At 43.8% G+C, this 18,936-nt stretch overlaps 1 protein-coding gene across 1 annotated transcript in view; it reads left to right on the top strand.

Moving 5' to 3' along the window:
* The window catches only part of KCNQ5 (potassium voltage-gated channel subfamily Q member 5), a 569,051-nt gene that overhangs the window by 488,767 nt on the left and 61,348 nt on the right, over positions 1-18,936 (top strand). Inside the window, exons 8-9 of the mRNA XM_068550907.1 lie at positions 8,060-8,154; positions 12,443-12,469. Coding sequence (XP_068407008.1) covers positions 8,060-8,154; positions 12,443-12,469 — 122 coding nt within the window. The remainder of the gene's footprint in view (positions 1-8,059; positions 8,155-12,442; positions 12,470-18,936) is intronic.

The raw sequence follows: 18,936 nt of genomic DNA on the forward strand, positions 1-18,936 counted from the left end.
TTGTGGCTCACGGGCCCAGTTGGTCCGCGGCATGTGGGATCTTCCCAGACCGGGGCTCGAGCCCGTGTCCCCTGCATTGGCAGGTGGATTCTCAACCACTGCGCCACCAGGGAAGCCCTCTCCTTGCTATTTTTATCTTTCAGTTGCTCTTTAACGTATTCACCTTTCAGTTTTGGAAGATTGCTTTCCGGCCTGTGAATGCAGAGCTACTCCCTGGGTTCCTTGCATCCATTCGGGCAGCAAGCCCTGTCCACACAGGGAACCGGTGGTACACCTTACACATACCTTGGCTGCCTGCTCTCAGGAGCGTGGCCGTGCTGTTGGCATGGAAAAAGTCCAAATTTATTTAAGATCCTCACGAAATTATTTACTGGCTTTTTGTATTGTATGTTTTCTCAATCAGCATGTACTCGAAGTACAACCACTTCTGTGTACAGATCCTTGATACTTCTGGGTATAAAAGGGGACTGCATCAAAAAAATCTTAGACCATCGGCTGTCCTGTTGGAAAGTGAGCCCTTTGAGGCATTTCTGAGGCGTGGATCCCTTGTGATGACACAGAGCTTCCAGCTCTGCTGCCCAAAACAGTTGCCAAGAGCTGCAGGTGGCTGTTTACGTTTAGAAATTCAGTTCCTGGGAGGCACCAGCCACGTCTCAGGTGTTCAGTAGCCATACACTGCTACTGGCTATCATACTGCACAAGACAGATACAGAGAATAATAGGAGGGACTTTCTGATCTATCTCATCATTATTAACTACCAAATTGTGCAAAAAAAAAAAAAAAATTTCCAATTGAACTTGAAAACAGATTACCATTCCTGCAGGAAATCTTTGGACCGGAGGCATTTATACCAACAGCCTTTGGCCAACAGCCAAAGCAAGGCAAGGCCTTCCTCTGAGGTCAGCCGTAAAAAGCGAAGAGGCCGATTGCAAAGGTTACTTAAAGATCTAGATTTTTATTTTATGGAACTGAGTTACTTAATATATATGGCGATCAATAATTGAACTTGTACCAAGGTAGGTAACTGTGGAGTGAAATCATTAATTGTTTTTTTACTTAAAACTCTAACTTATGTGTTGTTTTGAACAAAAAAGAATATAAAATGAAAGGCTTGAAATGTTCAAGAATACCTTTAAATCTAATCATAGTTTCATTAATTACCAATTTAAAAAGTGATGGTTCCTCTGTCCAAATGTAATTTATTAGACATAAGAATAATGATATAATTATTAAATGTATTCATCGTTTTTCCTTGCTGTAACCCCTAGCCAGAAGTCAGGGCTTTAAGCTTTAGATTATAGATGGTAGACATTTATTTTAAGGATGCTTTAGATTAAACAACAAGCCTCATTTGCTGATCCATGCATTTTCTTACGCAATAAACCTGCCTTGGTTTGCTGATCACACAAAGCATCAAGACCAAGACCAGTCTCGTTTTTTTGGAGCCAGAGCTGCTGTCTTTGTAAAGGGCACCGGAGATGCCCAGGTTGCTTTGTCGTTCAGTCGGTGAGACAACTAAATTAACCAGCATTTCAGGGTTTTAGGGAAAAGTTTGAAACCCCAGCAGCTTGCAGTAAACTCAGTTGTGTCAACATCTTTGCATGATTCATTTAAATTAACTTTTCCTTTCAAGCGGAGCAGTCTAGGAAAAGAAAGCAGCCCACAGTAACGTTTTGAATACCTGCCCCAATGTCACCACTTTTATTAATAATGCCTAAGACTTGTGAAGTGCTTCTGTTCACAAGTGGGCAGAGTGTTTCTGCTACATCGTGTCACTTGATCCCCAGGACAAGCCTAGGGACTTGGCAAGAGGTAGGACTCAGGTCCCTGGTGTCGGAATCTGAATCCAGCACTCGAAGCCTCATATATACATCACTGAAGCCTGGGGATTAGCATTTAAAGATCCTTCAGAAGTTCTGTGTGAGCGGTTTCCTTCTAGAGAGGTTGGACCAGTTCAGGGTGGAGCCAAGGTGCTTTATTGGAAACAGAAACAGGGGAATTAAGTACAAGTTTGTGAAACGAACGCTGACAGGTGGGCTTATTTTCCTGAGGGAAGAGAGTAGAAGATGCTGCTCTGGGGAAATCAGTTGGCCCAAAAGAAAAACAAATTATATATTGAAACTTTGGCTTCCTCTAGTGAAAGAACTGAGCCTTCCAAAGTGAGGCCACTAAAATAAACTCAAGCCACATATACAGAGCTTATACAGCCTTTGTAATGCTTTCATCATGAATAAGGACAGATTCAGAAAAAAAATTCCTAGATGTGGAAAACATGAGAGCAGAAAAAGAAGAAAACAGAAAAGGAGATAAAACTGTGAAAAATCTCCCCCAAAATAGAATAAAAAGACAGAGATGAAAAATAAAACAAAAAACAGTAGGAAAATTGGATGACACTTCCAGGAGATCAAATATTCAGCCAACAGAAGTACCTCAAAAAGAATACAGGGAAAGTGAGTGTGTGGAATTTTATCAACTAAATATTATATTCTGGTTCCCCAAAAATGAAGGGCAGGAGGGGCCACAGTACAAGGCCCCCCAAGGACCCAGCACTGTGAACAAAAAGGCTTCACACTGAGGACGCCCGTGTGAAATATGAGAACTCCTGCAAGAAAGGGGATCCTAAATGCCTTCTGAGCAGAACATACCCAAACGGTCCAGAATCTGCATTGCATGGATTTCTCATTAGTAACCTTAAAATTAGAAGACAGTGGAACAATACTTTCAAAATTATAGAGGAAATTTATGTCCAATCTAGAATTCTGTATTCAGCCAAATTATTCATGGAGTATGGGAGTGACATGAAGACTCTTTCAGATATGCAAAACCTCAAAACTTTACCTACCATTTACCCTTACTCCAGAAGCTAATATCACATCTTCTTGATCGATTCATCTACCGATGGGCACTCGGGTTGCTTCCGTATCTTGGCTGTTGTGGATCATGCTGCAGTGGACATAGGGGTGCAGATATATTGTTTTCTTTTCCTTTGGATATATACCCAGAAGTGGGACTGCTGGATTATATGGCTGTTCTATTTGTAATTTTCTGAGGAGCCTCCAGACTGCTTTCCTTTGCAGTATATACACACAATGGAATATTATTCAACCATGAGAAAGAAGGGAATCCTGCTATTTGCAACACACGGATGGACCTTGTTATTATGCAGAGTGAGAGAACCAGACAGAGACAGACAAATACTGCATGGTCTCACTTATATGTAGAATACGTAGAATGTTTTGTATGACTTTAAAAAAAATTTTTAAGTCAACCTCCTAGAAACAGAAGCAAAAAGTGGTTGCCAGGAGCTGGAAGGTGGGGGAAATAGGGTAAAAGGGTACAGACTTTCACTATGAGATGAATATGCCCTGAGGATGTAATGTGAAACGTGGTGACTATAGTTGATAACAGCGCTGTATAACTGAATCTTCTAAGATTGTAGAATTTAAATGTGCTCACACCAAGAACAGATACCTGTATATGTAAAACTGAATCACTTTGCTGTACACCTGACAGTATCACAACATTGTTAATCAACTATGCTCCAATATAGCAATAAAATACAAAGTCTTTAAAAATGCATTTCAAAAAAACCCCCAAAACAAACAAACAAAATGTTCTCACACCAAAAAACAAACAAGCAAATAAATACGTGAGTTGATGGATGTGTTAATTACCTAGATGGGGAGAACCCTTTCATAATGTGTGCATATATTAAATCACCATGATGTAAGCTTAGAAGATCTCACAATCGTATAGGCCAGTTATACCTCAATAAAGCTGAAATGGAAAAAAAAGAAAAAGAAAAAAAGGAGAAGCTACTTGGATAGAGTTAATCCTCCAAAACAAGGAGATGAACCCAGAAAGGAAGGAGACGTGGTGTCCCGGGAACAAGAGATCCCACCCAGGGAGGAGTGAGGGGATCTCTAGGCTGTTGCTGAGGGGCAGTCCCAGGGCCAGAGATGCAGGGCCGGAGAACAGAGAGCCGGAGGGAGGTCGGCAAGGAGACACAGCTTTCGTGATGTATCTGACAAATGGAATTTTAGAGTTCTGTTGGAGAGTTCAGGAATGTTTTCCTCATAGGTACATAAAGGCAAATCAAGAAATTAAAATAGGGCAATACTAGCTCCAAGAAAAACCAAAATAAATTACACGGGAAAGAAGAAAGGAGTCAATGGTACATCACATTGCTGAGCTGGGAACAGTAGTTACGTGGTCAAAGTTATGCAAACACTAAGCAGTGTTAGCTAACTAAGCACTTAACTAAAAGTTAACTAAAATTAACTAAAAACTGTTGGTGGTAGGATGAGATCAGGGGAAGGTGTGTAAATGGCTATGTCACTATCTTCCATGGTAAGAAAATTAAAAACCTCAAAGAAATATGAGAACAATCCTTAAAAATAAGGATTCTTAAAATTAGAAACAGAAGCTATAAAAGTTGAAGGGGTTGCCACGAAGGAACAAAAATGAGTGAGAAGTACAGTGGGGAAAGGGATTACTGGTTTTCACCCTAAATCTTTTCATTCTCCGGCTTCTTAAATTCTACACCTTGAAAAAAATCATTCCATGTTGATTATACCTTTGGATGTTCAGCTAAAATTAAGGCTTCCAGAAAGGGTCAAATGTGCCATAGCTGTAATGCTCCAGACAATGCAAGCTAAATACTCCCTAAAACGTAACTATACTGACATCGCGCTTGTAGCGCCAGACCAAAGTGTGAACTTGTTTGGCTACCTTGAGCACCAGGGTCGCATAGTAAACGGTGAATCTGGCTTTCATGTTGCTTTTTGGTGACTTTTCCTTGGGAGTGTGTGTGCCATGTAAATTAAATCCCTCTGGGCACTTTCTCTTGCCAACCACTGTGTGATTTTAGCTCTAAGTAGAGGAACGTCGGCTCCGCGATCACATGGTTGTGGCCTTGGGTTCAGCTTCCAGAAGCTGAGGGAGAGCTGAGGCCAGGACAGAGTGATTAGAGGGTGAGAATAATAGGTACCCGCTCCTCTGCCACTCGACTGCGGACTGGTATCAGCCCCGAGGGAGGTGCCTCTCACCCTCTGTTCCTAATGAAGGGAATAAGAGCCTAGCTGTTGAGATCAATTTGATAGAAAAAGAGCAAGAAGCCAGATCTCATTGTTAAGAAAATTTTCAATTTTCTAAGCGTGGCCACTTTTGCCCCCAGTTCTTTATAACTTTGGCAGGTAATATCTTGGTCCCATTTTTTGTCGTATTGTTGTTTGGGATTTTTTTCCGCTGATATCTAATAATGCCCAGGCCTGCTGTGTGCTTCTCACTTCTACGTGAGCCCTGCTTCCACAGTATCCAAGTCCACATATATCTGATGCCTTCGATTAAAGCTGTTTAATTAAAGCAGCACTGGCAAGGCTCTGGCCTTCACTGCAGAAGAAGCTGCGATAATAAACCCATGTGTCTTTATTGATTACTCTGAATCACTCTGTAGATTGTGAGTGTACAGCACTTGCCAAAACTAACATTTCAAGATGATACAATGACAACTGCTTTGTTCTCTGTAAGATGCCAAGACGCTTAGCATACGTTCTGAGGGATTTGTAGGTTCAACCAACATGAGCCATGTGATGAAGGCTCCAGGCAAGGAAGCTGGCTTCAATTATTTAAACCTTCCTTAATAATATAAAAACCCTCAGGTCCTACCATATATCTTCCTAGTTTTTTATATCACTTCTTGAACATCTTATTGAAGTATAAGGTGCGTAGGGAATGCAGCACAGACCCTAGAAAACTGCGCTGCCGGAGAAAGAAGCAGATGGTGGTCAGCACCCCATGCACCCTCGCTCCACCTCCGTCCCTGGGGGAGCTGCCCCGCTGCCTTCTAACTGCAGGGGTCGGTTTCCCTGCTTTTGTCGTTTATGGAAGTGGAGTCACACCACAGGTACTCTTTTGTGTCTTGTTTCTCGCACTCAGCAGTATTCATGGAAAGTCCATCCACACTGTTGGGTGTAGTTGTAGTGGACTGTTGCTGTGGGCCGCTCTACTGTGCCAGCAATCCACAGCTCACCCAGGTACGGTCCTGCTGACGGCTGCTTGAGCATTTCCAGCTTTGGTTTATCAAGAGTACTGCTGTTTAGACACAGAAGACAAACCTAGGGTTACCAAAGGGGAAAGGTATGGGGGAGGGATAAATTAGGAGTTTGGTATTAACATGTACACACTACTATATGTAAAATAAATAACCAACAAGGACCTACTGTATAGCACAGGGAACTCTACTCAATACTCTCTAATGGCCTATAAGGGAAAAGAATCTGAAAAAGAATAGATATATGTATATGTATAACGGAATCACTTTGCTGTACACCTGAAACTAACACAACATTGTAAATCAACTATACTCCAATATTAAAAAAAAAAAAAAAAAAGGGTAGTGCTGTTTAGACTCACAGATGGAGAGAACAACTTAGTGGTTACCAGTGGGGAGAGGGAAGAGGGAGGGGCAAGATAGGGGTAGGGGATTAAGAGGTGCAAACTATTATGTATAAAATAAATAAGCTACAAAAATATATTGTACAACATGGGGATTACAGCTAATATTTTATAACTATAAATGGAGTATAACCTTTAAAAATTGTGAATCACTTTATTGTATACCTGTAACTTATATTGTACACCAACTATACTTCCATAAGTAAATAAATAAGAAAACTCATATTAAGATTTTAAAAAAGAGTAGTGCTGTTTTGAACATTAGAGCACCCATCTTTTGATGCACTTATGTAAGCATATTTGTTGAGTATACATGCAGGAGTGCGTAGCTGTATCATAGGGTGTATATACTTCAGCTTTAATAGGTACAGCCAAAGTTTTCCAAATTAGTTACGTCAATTTTTAACTCTTCTTTTTCTGCACACATGTATTCAGTGATATTGTCAGGAAAAGGAATATTATTAGGTCACTGTTTTCTTCATTGTAGGTTTCAAAATCATGAATGATGGTAAGACAGCCAGGGGCGTGACCTGTTTATATGAAGTAGTCACACAAAACAGAATGTTTTGATTTATGAATTATAATAAGAATGTTCCTCTCAGGAGAGTGGCGTAAACACTTGGTCACTAGAGCTGTTTGCAGACCTATTGCAAAGGAAGAGATTCACCAAAATCTCTATGGAAAGTAAGTTCAGGCAACCTCTGAAGTGGACAGTTCAGAGGGAAGCTGTTCCAACAGTGGTCACCCAGCGGTCAGCAAAGGACCGTGGAGGGATTCGAAGACCAAGAGCCAGGCCACCTGAGGTGATGTCTCACCTCTGCCAGCCTTGTGTTAACCTCTTAATTTACCTGAGCCTTTATTTTCTCTTCTACAAAGTAAGGGTCGTAAGGGTCTTAATCCACCCTCTGTGGGGATTACATGAAAACACTTTGTATTATATATATATCAGGTAGAATGACATGAAGTACACAGAGCTTGTGTTTCACATCAAAGAGCTATAAGCGTGTTCTTAGACCCCAGCATTAACTCGTTACGCGCTTTCAGATCATACTCCTGGGGATACATTTCCCCACCTTGTTTTAGGCCTGCCTCTCATCTCCACCTTCGTGGTTAGCCTTAGAAGTACCACGTGGTTCGACCGCAGGGGATTTCACTGCATCATTAACACGCCCTGGTGGTCATCAGTTTACTAGTTAATTTACTAGTTGCCTTATGGACTGCCAGGGTCCTTTGCCTCTATCTTACAAGTGGCGATTAAGGGCACGCAGCGGCTCCCGGGACGCACAGTCGCTCACACTCGGGTAGCTCACCTCCCACGTCTCTCCCTAACCAATCCCAAGACTCCTCTGTGTTATGCTTTGTGGTACTTCTGCTTCTGATGTGAGTTATTCTGAAAAGCAATTCTATGGATGTGGCGGAGTATATTTCACAGCCAGGCGAAAACACCCAAGCCTCTTCACGCTTCGGACAGTTATCAGGGCTGAACATGGCAAGGAAAAGATGCTTAATCTGTATTAATTTACTAACCTCCCTTTTCATTGCATTCTCTCTCCTCCTCTCTCTTGTTTTTCTTTCTTCTGTCCCCGCGTATGCCGCGTGCAGTGCGTTTGGCGCAGTTATGCAGCCGACGAGAAATCTGTCTCCGTTGCAACCTGGAAGCCGCACCTGAAGGCCTTGCACACCTGCAGCCCCACCAAGTAGGTGTCAGTGCGACAGTCGGTGCTGTAGTCGCGTTTCCTTAAGTTTGTTCAGCAAACCACACACACACACGCACGCACGCACGCACACACACACACACGCACAGGTGTCGATTCGGGGCTTGTCTTATTCTCTGTTGCTCTTTGAGAGATTCAAAGCTGTTTGGTAACAACTCAGGTGCAAAACTAAATGGATTCTGTATCATTCCTCACCATCCACAGACTGGGCTTAAATATGAAAAGAATCTAAACTTTATAGACATTTATTTTTACTATTTCATGCTTATTTTCTAATATCTCATTTCGTAAAGCCCACCAGAACTCCTAAGGTAGGTGCCTTGGTTCTTGAAAAACAATGACTGTTTAAAACTCCCCCCATCCCCTGACCCCAGGCGGGGCTGCTTGGAGAATATCACATCTGCACATTTAAGTCCCTTAAGGTCATTTCTCCTCGGGATCCCCTTACAGGATGGGCCTTGAGCTTTCACTTGCAGATCAAACCAACATCAGAGGTGATAGGACCACTCAGAGTACAACTTGGAATTAACATTCAAAATTTTAAAGAGATGTTACTTCCATTCACATTTCATTGGCCGAAGCAGGTCACCCAGCCGTGCTTCAGCTCAGGGCGGCGGGGCGGGGGGTGGGTACCGGGAGGGAGGTGCAGCCCCCCTGTGCCTAGAGGGGAGGGGGCTGGAAAGATCATGCACAGGCCTGACGATTGCCGCAGCATCTTTAATTCCCAAACAATCCTTAGTCCCGGAAGCCTGGGCTCCAGCGCCGCTCGCAGACTAGACCATAATCACCATTTAATGAAAGAAATCCTCGGTGAAACAAGCAAAGCAAGTAAGCCAGGGACAGCCCCCCGTCAGTCCCCTGGGTTGTGCAGAGCTCTCGGGCGGCTCAGCTGGCCTCGTGCGTTTGAGCGCCTGCTGTCTCCTTTCAGAGCCCATCAAGGCCTTCGTCCCAGTGGCTTCACGGGATGGGAGGCAGCTGACTAGTGTGACTCAGAGAAAACTCTTCCTACCAAAGCGCAAGAGAACCAGCCGGGGAGGCCCTCAGGGCCGGTTCTCCGGAGCCACCGCCTCCAAGGAGGTCTGCGGGGCCTGTGAACTCACGGGATCTGTCATTTTGCTTCCCTGCCCGGCCCTGGGCCTTGGCTTCCCATCCACAAGGCGAAGGACCAGAGCTGGCCAAGGTCACCTCTGACCCTATGGGACACACCTCCTAGAGGTCAGGGTCAAACCTGCGCCAGCACCTGCAACAGAGAGATTCGTTGACCCCAGGGTGTTAGAGCGGGTGCGGCCTAGCGAACATATGGAGGAGAAGTCGCTTTGCATTTAGATCTTAAAATGTAGTGAAATTCCCTTTTTGAGAATTAGACCCTTTCTAGGGTGTAGTATTTTAAAACAAAAAGGGAATCTAACTCGTGTGCCATCTGTTCCTTGAGGGTATGAATCAAAACAGGAACTGTATGGAAATTGTACGTCTCGTCTTTATGAAGGTTGCTAGGTAATGTGTAAAAAGGCCAGTGGGGGGAAAAAAAAAAAACAAAGAAAGTTCCCAAGTGACAGGAGAGCGTGGGCTATTATTTTATTATATGTGCTTACTTGGCTTCCCACTTCCTGCAGTTTTTGGATTAAAAGTCATGCTGCAGCCTGGAAAAACTATTCCATAATGAATCAAATTCTCCCAGTGCATAAACTATTATTTTACTCCCGTAAGCCTCTCTTTTTTCTGTGGTTTTCCCTGTTTTCAGTGGGGACGGAGGTGGAGGAGCATGCGTGCGGACCCCTGCCTCCATCCTGTCCCACTGTAGCTAGCAGCCCTCAGCCCCACTCTCCTCTCCCTGCGCCCTCCTTAGCCTCTGGGTCTCGGGCTTATTTACTGAGGAGTATGGCTGTGTGCCCAGAAGGGCAAGCAGTGTCCCTGCACGTCTCCCTTCAGCCATAGTTTACTGTTCCAAACTGCAGTGATTCTTAATCTTTGCTTTTCTTTGTTAAACCATTAAGAACATGGTGGTAATTATGGACTCTTTCCCAAGAAAAATATTCAACGCATAAAAAATCAAAACTCTGCCTACAAATTTTAATGTATTCACAAACTCCCTGAAGCCAAGTTCAGAACCTTTGCTCTGGAAACAATCCCGCTTTAATCAAATGTGTAGATTTGTGAGGAGAATAATTTACAGTGACTTAGAGGGTTCGTTTTATGTTTATAACTAACTGGCTTAGTGAGTGCAGGGTGATACAGTAAGAAATAGACCAAAACTTCTTCCTTACATCGTGTATTTCCTATGACGTTCGGGGTTGAAGAACTTCTGACGGGAAAGATCGTTCACTCTTCCGTGCGTTCGTGCAGTCAGTGCTCATCGAGCACAGTCAGAGAGGAAAATTTTCCCTCTGCCCTTCTGGGTTCTTCTGTCTGGTCTAAGGATTAAATTGGCATGAGACAGATTAACAGGAGAAAATCAAACCAGAGTTTAACAACATGTATACGCAGGAGAGACCCAGGAAAACTGAGTAATCCCCCCAAATGGGCGAAACCCTCTCGTTAAACACCATCTTCAGCTAAAGACAAAGGAAGATGTTGCAGGCGCTAGTTTGGGACTCAGAGGGGGGAAGGGCAGTTCACACGGGGATGGGAAGCGGGTGTTTCCTGGGCCAGAAGAGACAAGGGACAGAGTCCCTCCGATGGAGACACTGTCACCTCCAGGCCCTGCTGAGTCCCCACCACACCTGGCCCGTATTCCTTACAGGCCTCTCTGGTGACAGCTGTCTTCAGGGGGAACAGGCACTTTATCTAAATTCTTTTAGGCAGTTAAGGGAGAGATAAGAAAAACTTCCTGAGACTTCTGTCTCTTAAAAATAATCAGCCTGAATTTATCCTCACGCCAAAGCGACACACTTTGGGGTGCCAGATTCTGCTCCCCTATAGCACCTACTGTGTGCACGGCACTGTTCCAGGCACAGGGAATGCAGCAGTGGAGGAGCAAAACCAACAGAATCCCAGGCCTCAGGGAGTGTATATTCAAGAGACACTAGGAAGAGACAGTACAAATAAAGAAGCAAAATATATAATAGAATAGATGATGGTAAGTGCTAAAGAGAAAAGTAAAGTAGGGAAGGCACTGCGGGAGCGCTCGGGGCTGTGGTTTTAAACAGCTGGTCAGGGAAGAGATTATATTAGAAGCAACGGCAGCGTCGATGACGTTATCAGTAAGAACACCAGCCCATGCCCTCGTCCCCCCAGTTTAGAGACACAGTGGGGTGCGCTGACTCTGACGCACTTCTGCATCCCAGGGGGTAGGATGGTGTGACAGCCGTGCGGCGTGGGAGGGGCCAGGCTGCTGAGACCTGCTGGGCACTCTCCTTTCCGGTCCAGTTCGTCTCTCACGTGCACTTTGGAGGGCTTAGCAGTTGCTATTTCCAGGTTTTGTTTTAACAACAGAAGGATTTAGAGAAGGAACTCACTTCTTGATTTTCATGTCAAAGGGAGTGAAGGCTCTGCAGGGGTGAAGCACAGGTAAATGTGCTATTCTGGGAAATGAGTCAGATCGTTTATGAAGCTTCAGGGAGTCTTCAAGCTCCCAGGGTGCCACGTGGTACCTTAGGGTTAGAATTCAAGAGATTACCAACTCCAGCGCCTTCAGTTTATTCATAAGAGCACCGAGACCCACAAGAAAGCAAGACTCCTGCCCAAGGACACAGCGCATTTGCCAAGAGCAGGGACCCCATGCTGTGTTGCGTAGACCCGAACGTGCTAAAGTGGCTTATTAGACCACCCAACACTGAGCTAGGTTGTCTGTGTGCCTGATGTCCTGCAAAGGCATTCATACTTTGTACAGCACAAAAACAAAATCTGCCCCAACAAGTGACGGAGACACAAGACCACGGTCACAGATGAACTAACCCAGATTGAGTCTGCCTGAACCACAGGGACTCCAGCTTCAACACAACCCGCACCACCCTTCTAACAGTCTCTGCTGATGCTGGTTAGACCAGAACTACTCTGCCTAAACCATGGATGACTTGGGCTGATGAAGAGGCTATAGTTTTTGGTCACATGTGGGCAGTATTGGTGCTGTGCTATCCCGGGTCTGTACCACCAAGAATATATGTCAGAAAGTTGGGTACATTTATGACGAAGTGTCTTGCTTGTATGACTCTTGCTTGAAAAGGATTAATTAAGGTACTTCATTCCCCAGTCTCCAATTTGGTCATTATCAAGCGCTATAAATGTATTCACCATTTATCGTCATTTTTCTTCTGTCTGCACGCACCTGGAGGAAAGAACAAGGGGAAGCATCAAGCAGGTTTGTGATTTCTGTTCTGCTTCATGTTTGTTGATAAATCTGATGCCTAACAGATGTTTTAAATGTGTATCGTGTGAGTAAAATCAGTCAACAAATACAAGATGGTTAAAAGGGACCTTTCACAAGATTGCCTGCAAAGGTTACTGTTTTATTGATTTTTTTTTTTCCCTCCCTTGGGAGCATAAGTGTCTTTCCCTAACTCACTCACTGCTTTTTACAATCTGCAGAGCATGGGATGTTTGGGGTAAAAATAATAATTATGGTCTTTGGTTGTTCCTTGCTACTGTTTTCCCAGACAGAAGTCTTACCCAAGTATTCAAATCCCATGAAGCAGGATAAGGTATACTCCCCTTCACCAGGGTCCTTCTTTTAAAGTGAGAAACTGTATGGTTTGGGGAGGGGGTAGGAGTGAGGGACAAAATGAACACTGTGTCCAGGAGGTAAGAGCACTCTCTGTGTGACATCTCCCGCTCATTCAGAGCTGAGGTCTACTCAGGTGATCTGATCCAAAGGAATAGTCCCCTTTCCTTTAGGAAGAAGGTAATCCTCCTGGACACTTCACCAGATCAGCTACACTGTATGGTCATTCTTTCGTGCCTTAGAAGGAAATGCTGTATCAGACTGAATAGCAGAAAAGTAGACCCAGAGGGAAAAGGAGCTGAAATAGAACATTTTAATCTTTGGGTTCCTGAATGCCGGGGAAGGTCTGGGTTTGGGAGCAGAACGCTGGAGGACAGAGCAGGCGGGTCCCAGCACAGGTGGGGTAAGGGGGGACAGAGGCAGAACCAGCAGGGAGTCCCAGGCACCTGGAATTCCTCTCCACAAGGGACACAGGGCTTTTCCTGTCATTGCCACCCGTTCTAGTAATGAGGAGACACAGGCAAACCCTGCCCAGGGCTGGCCAGGGGTTGTTCCTTTAGCTCGGTACTGATATACTAATGACACATTTATTCATGTCCTGAAATCAGTTTTGAGAGTTCTCTTGAGGTGGTAAGTCTCTGGGTCATCCATTTCTGCATTATCTTAATTAACACTTAAAACGCTTATGATCCGAAACAAACGCATTCTTTTACAATGGGAGGCAAGCACGGTTGGACGCACCCACTCCTCCAGGGTAGGGAAGCCTACACAGGGCATGGTGCTAGAGACCCTTCTCTTACGTGGCAGATAGAGAGCAGAAGACATGGGCTATTCCTGGGTGGTATTTCCAGAAAGTTTTAATAGCTTGAAGAGTTGCTCCTCTCCATTTTAGAGATATTTGTGCCCAAAGAGAGGTTCCGGGCATTAGACCCTGGAAGAGGCAGGCTGAATAGCCCTGCTATTGAGGAGATTATCTCAAAGAGGAACCTATCTCAAAGGAGATTGCAGATTATCTCAAAGAGGAACCTATCAATTTACAGTTAATGTTAAAAAAAAAAAAAAAGAGGAACCTATCTCCAAGTCCTAAGGGCAGAGACCCTCTTTGGCAGGGACTGTGCAGCTACCTGAGAATCAGGTCACCTGTCTCGGTTTCATCCTCCAGAGGGGACGTTTGCAAATCGCGCGGAGGTGTTTGCTTCAGCACGGCCTCCATGGCGGCGCGGAGCGAGGGGCCACCTTGGGCTGACAGAGGTACTGCCCTTCTTCCCAGGTCACCGAAGCAGAGAGCACAGGCAGAACCCAAGTGGTCCAGCTGCCGCCCCTCGGTCCAAACACAAACCAAAAAGACTACAACCAAATGTTTTAAATGTCATGATGTTAAAATCTATTCTGCATGCTTGGGACCGAGGCTGTCAAAGATCACTCCCCTGTAGGCAGTTATACATGGCATATACACTGAGCTGCGCTATTGACTCAGAGATTTCTGGCTTCTCTGTGGTCATTGGACATTTGGCAGAAATCACCACAAACACACCGTGTGTTCGTGCGTGGCACGCGTGCCTTACTTCACGCTTCACCCACACACACTCGGGTCTGCTGCCTTCCGGTGACACATCACGGCACCGTGTGTGAAGCTATGACAGGGCATGTGCTCAATAAATACCCCTTGAATGGAGTAATAAAATGCCCCTGACCTCCAGTACTTTAGGCAAAGAGAGATAAAACACCAACAAGAGAGGTAAAGAGGAGGAATATAAAAAGAGAGAAAATGAAAAATTAAAAACATGTCAGTACTCTGAAGGAAATAAGCTGCAGCCCTGCTTGAATGTTACCTTCTCTTCCCCCTGCTGTGGCCCTGAAATGAACAAGACTGCCTAATGGATGCAGTATATTGTAACAACAATAGCAACATCTCAGGGAATAACAAAGTTGCCCTCACTCCAGCGAATCTGCTCAAAGGAAATGCATCCTAATGAGAATTCCGCCTTGGAAGAAGTAGCTCTGGGTCCAGAATGTTGCCGTTGGGCACTGGACCCAAGTTCAGACGGACTGACCAGCACAGTCCAAGTGCAGAGCCTTTACTGCTTGGGACAAGGCTGTATTGATGGGATTCGGATAGACCAGCGTAGATGCGCTGCAGCCAACTCTGTTATCCTCCAGAGCCTGGAATCTCCTTAATACTTCCTGCGGGGGGTTCCTCTGTACTGAGAGCTGGGAGGGACCCAGATGTAGAAGAGTCTAATACAGCGGCCAGCGCCCCTCCAGTGCCCGGCACTGGTGCCCTCCGACTGAGGGGCCAGGACTGTAGATCAGGCCTCTCTCTGCAGGATGGAGTGGGCACCACACACGCTCACGTATACCCCTGGGGAACTGGGTTCCCTGCTTCGGGACATTCTTGTTAGATTTTGTCTTTCTACACTGAGGTTAGGATATGTTTTCTAAAAATGCATGTACAGCATCTTGGGCTAAGGAAAGACAGCCAGCCCCAAGATGGTTACATGTTGTTTGTGACAGATCCAAAATTTTTCTTTAAAAATACAAGTCATCAGGGAATTCCCTGGCGGTCCAGTGGTTAGGACTTCCACTGCAGGGGCATGGGTTCAATCCCTGGTCATGGAGCTAAGATGCCGAATGCCACGCAGCATGGCCAAAAAAGAAAAAAGAAAAAAAATACAACTCGTCAGTATCCAAAAGAGCTTTTTAATATTTTTTTTTTAATTTTTTATTTTATTTATTTATTTATGGCTGTGTTGGGTCTTCGTTTCTGTGCGAGGGCTTTCTCTAATTGCGGCAAATGGGGGCCACTCTTCATCGCAGTGCGTGGGCCTCTCGCTATCGCGGCCTCTCTTGTTGCGGAGCACAGGCTCCAGACGCGCAGGCTCAGTAATTGTGGCTCACGGGCCTATTTGCTCCACGGCATGTGGGAACTTCCCAGACCAAGACTCGAACCCGTGTCCCCTGCATTGGCAGGCAGATTCTCAACCACTGCGCCACCAGGGAAGCCCTCCAAAAGAGCTTTTTAATCTAGCTCAGCTGAACAGGAGTGAACATCGGTACAGGGTCAGGTGTGAATCCCTGTTCATCTCAGCTGAGCCTGCTTTGTTCCTCAGCTGAAGCCATAAATACAGCTTCTTGGGCATCATTTCATCATTCACTTGTTCCCCTCTATCTTCCCACTAAAACAGTTCTAATCTCATATGTGGTGGTAAATGGTGTCTATTGATTTTATTTTAATTAATCATCCCATTAAGTAATTTTTCCAACTCATTTTTTAAGCTAGATGGTTCTCTGTTTGGGTATAAATTGTCACTTTCTGAGAAGAGAATCTACCTGTAAACCCATCCAGCTGGATTCAGCCGGTATCCTCACCTTTTTCTCTTCCTCCTTGACAAGGTTGAATAGGTTGTTAGTCATCACGACGGTACAAGAAAGCTTTTACTTCTTCCTACCTGTTAAGTTTTTGTTGCTACAGGTATAGATCATACATCAGAGATTTGGGGATTATCTGTAAATCTCATTGCCTCTGCTTTGCTCTGTCTCCTTAATCAACACTTGGTGGCTCTATGCCTGCTTTGTAGTTAAACTGCCTTAATGCACTTTATGAGGCATTAAGAGAACCCTGCTGGACCTCCTAGTAGACTCTCTGAAGTTGCTTTAACAGGTACTTGTGAGACTGTTATAAAGATGGGTGTCTTAAAAGTTAAAGCATAAGTGATACTCTTTTATTACATTGCATCCTGTGCTGTGATCCACCAGGTACTTTGCCGGAACTGCTCCTGCGTGCTTGCCTTTATTAGGTTCTGAGAAGTGTGACTCTTGGGAGAGAATCTAGAACACTGATGGAAAACATTGTGCACTCATATTTCTTCTGCATTTATTTTCCACTGTTTACATTTTCTTTCTTCTGCGTGCAGTGAATGATCTACATGTGTTGTTAAAATAAGCTCAGTAAGACAAGACCTTTTTTCTTTTTTCAGTGTAGTCAACTTGTATCCTTATTGGCAAAAGGCTAGGTTGTTTCAAAAACATTTTTTTTAAGTGGTCTCTCCTGTTCACCTTTATTGATAGAGGGTAAGGATTTTGTCTTTTAAAAACACATAGTAAGACTTAATACAAGAAAAATGCTTTTTTTCTTATATTCAATCTAGAATATTTTCTTCTCTCTTTTGGCACATGCATTCTATCTTACAACTGGTTATGTATATTAACTACAACTGCAGGCTTCATACAAATCAAGAATTTTTTTAATTTCAAAGCAATTAATGTTATTTATTTCATTGATTCCTATAAGTATTTATCTTTAAAAGTTCTGGAATATTTTATTCCTCCATCATTTATACTATGTTGCATTGTTATTTATTACAAAGGTTGCTATAGCCTAAAATATTTATATTCTTATTTTTGTGTGAAACAGATGCTAAGACATAGAATACCATCGTTTGGAATGCCTATGTCAAATCTAATTATTTCTACTTAACCATTAAGAGCACTGGATCTGTTTCGAGCAGCACAGTTAAATTACACAGTTTGTCCTTAGTGTTTAACTAGTCCTTGTACTAACATATGAAAAACAATGAAGCCAAATGGCTTTGTTTTTCAAGGAAGACCACAAACCCCTGAGCACTTTCCTGGTGGTGACCACCTAGTAACTTCTGCTGTGTCTCCTCACTCCTAGTAAGGTCTGTAGTCATAAGCAGAAGCTCTTCAGAATACACACCTCATGGAAGCAGAGGTACCAGCATCCCGGCTACTGACATGAGATCTGAGAATGCCAACTAACCTCAGGTGCATGACCAGGTTACTCTGCCACCCTACTGAGCCCTGCTCAGACTCACTCTTCTAAGGACTCTTGAATGAGGTTTCCAACCCGCTCGTAATTTCCCTGCTGCCTGTTGCCTGCTTGGAGCCCCTCTGCCCTGGGGACAAACAGGCAGGTCCGCGCAGCGCCTCCTGGTGGTGGGACGATGCTGAGCTCTGCACGCACTGGGTTGTCCTGGTTCCATAGCCATATTGTGCCGGAGGCGAGAATTTGTAGGCTGCTAATCCTGTGAAGGGCTAAAGCCCTAATTAAGCGTACCAGTAGCTCCAGGATTCTGAGTCCAAGAGGATTCCCATGGGGATGCCATGATGCCGCCCAGCCCCTGGCAGGGATCATCCAGTGGCCGGCTGCTTCCCGGCCATTTGAACTTGACAAGGGTGCTGCACACCATCAATGACCACAGCAACCTTTTGGTTACTTTCTCCAAAGAGAGACCTCCTTGTTGTCTCTTGGGGATAATCTTTGGCAATCTACCTAAAAACACTGTTACATAAACCTTCCTCAAAAATCATGTTCGTAGGTATCACAAAAAAAAGCCAAAAAATAATGAAAACTTCAGTGGACTAGCGAAGAGTCTATATATTTAATCAATGTATGTTTTCAATAACAGCCACCTAATCCGTTTAATAGTCATCTAATCAAGATACTCTGTTGATTTCCAAAGGGGAAGTGAACTAGAAAAATTAATGAAAGTGACTTTTTTGTAGGAGGACACAAGAACAGATCTTTGCCTTGGAAAAGAAAATTTTGTTTGGCTAAAAAGTTCTGGATTAGGACTGTTATTCTTAACTGTCATACAATTATGTCAGAACAAAGACTGAAAACATTACACCTTTTTTTTTCTAATTTAGTGTGTAACATGTTGAGTTCACTTTAAAATAGTTCTAGAGAATTTTTTTAACATTAGACATTGACAAACATTCATGTACTTTAGAAGGACAAAAGGGGAAGAGGCACCTGGAACTCATTCATATCAACTTAAGTGCCTTAAATAGTACTAATATTCAGAAAATAATATTATTTCCACTTTCCATTCATTCTTAAAGACAATATTAAATGTTTTACAGGGGCAATTTTTAAAAATATTCTTATAGGAGCAACTGTTTTTAAATATTTTGTTACTGTAAATAAACCATGGTGGATTTAATGCTGATACCTATTTTAGATTTTTTTTTACTTTTTTAGCAATTGAAATTTTTAAAAAAGAGAACTAAATTTCATATGAAATGGTTTTATGATGTTTTTATCAGTTTCCTCTTCATTCATTTGGCAAAGGAAAGCGAGATAT

This window comes from Eschrichtius robustus, chromosome 9, assembly GCF_028021215.1.
Source record: "Eschrichtius robustus isolate mEscRob2 chromosome 9, mEscRob2.pri, whole genome shotgun sequence".
Lineage (NCBI taxonomy): Eukaryota > Metazoa > Chordata > Mammalia > Artiodactyla > Eschrichtiidae > Eschrichtius > Eschrichtius robustus.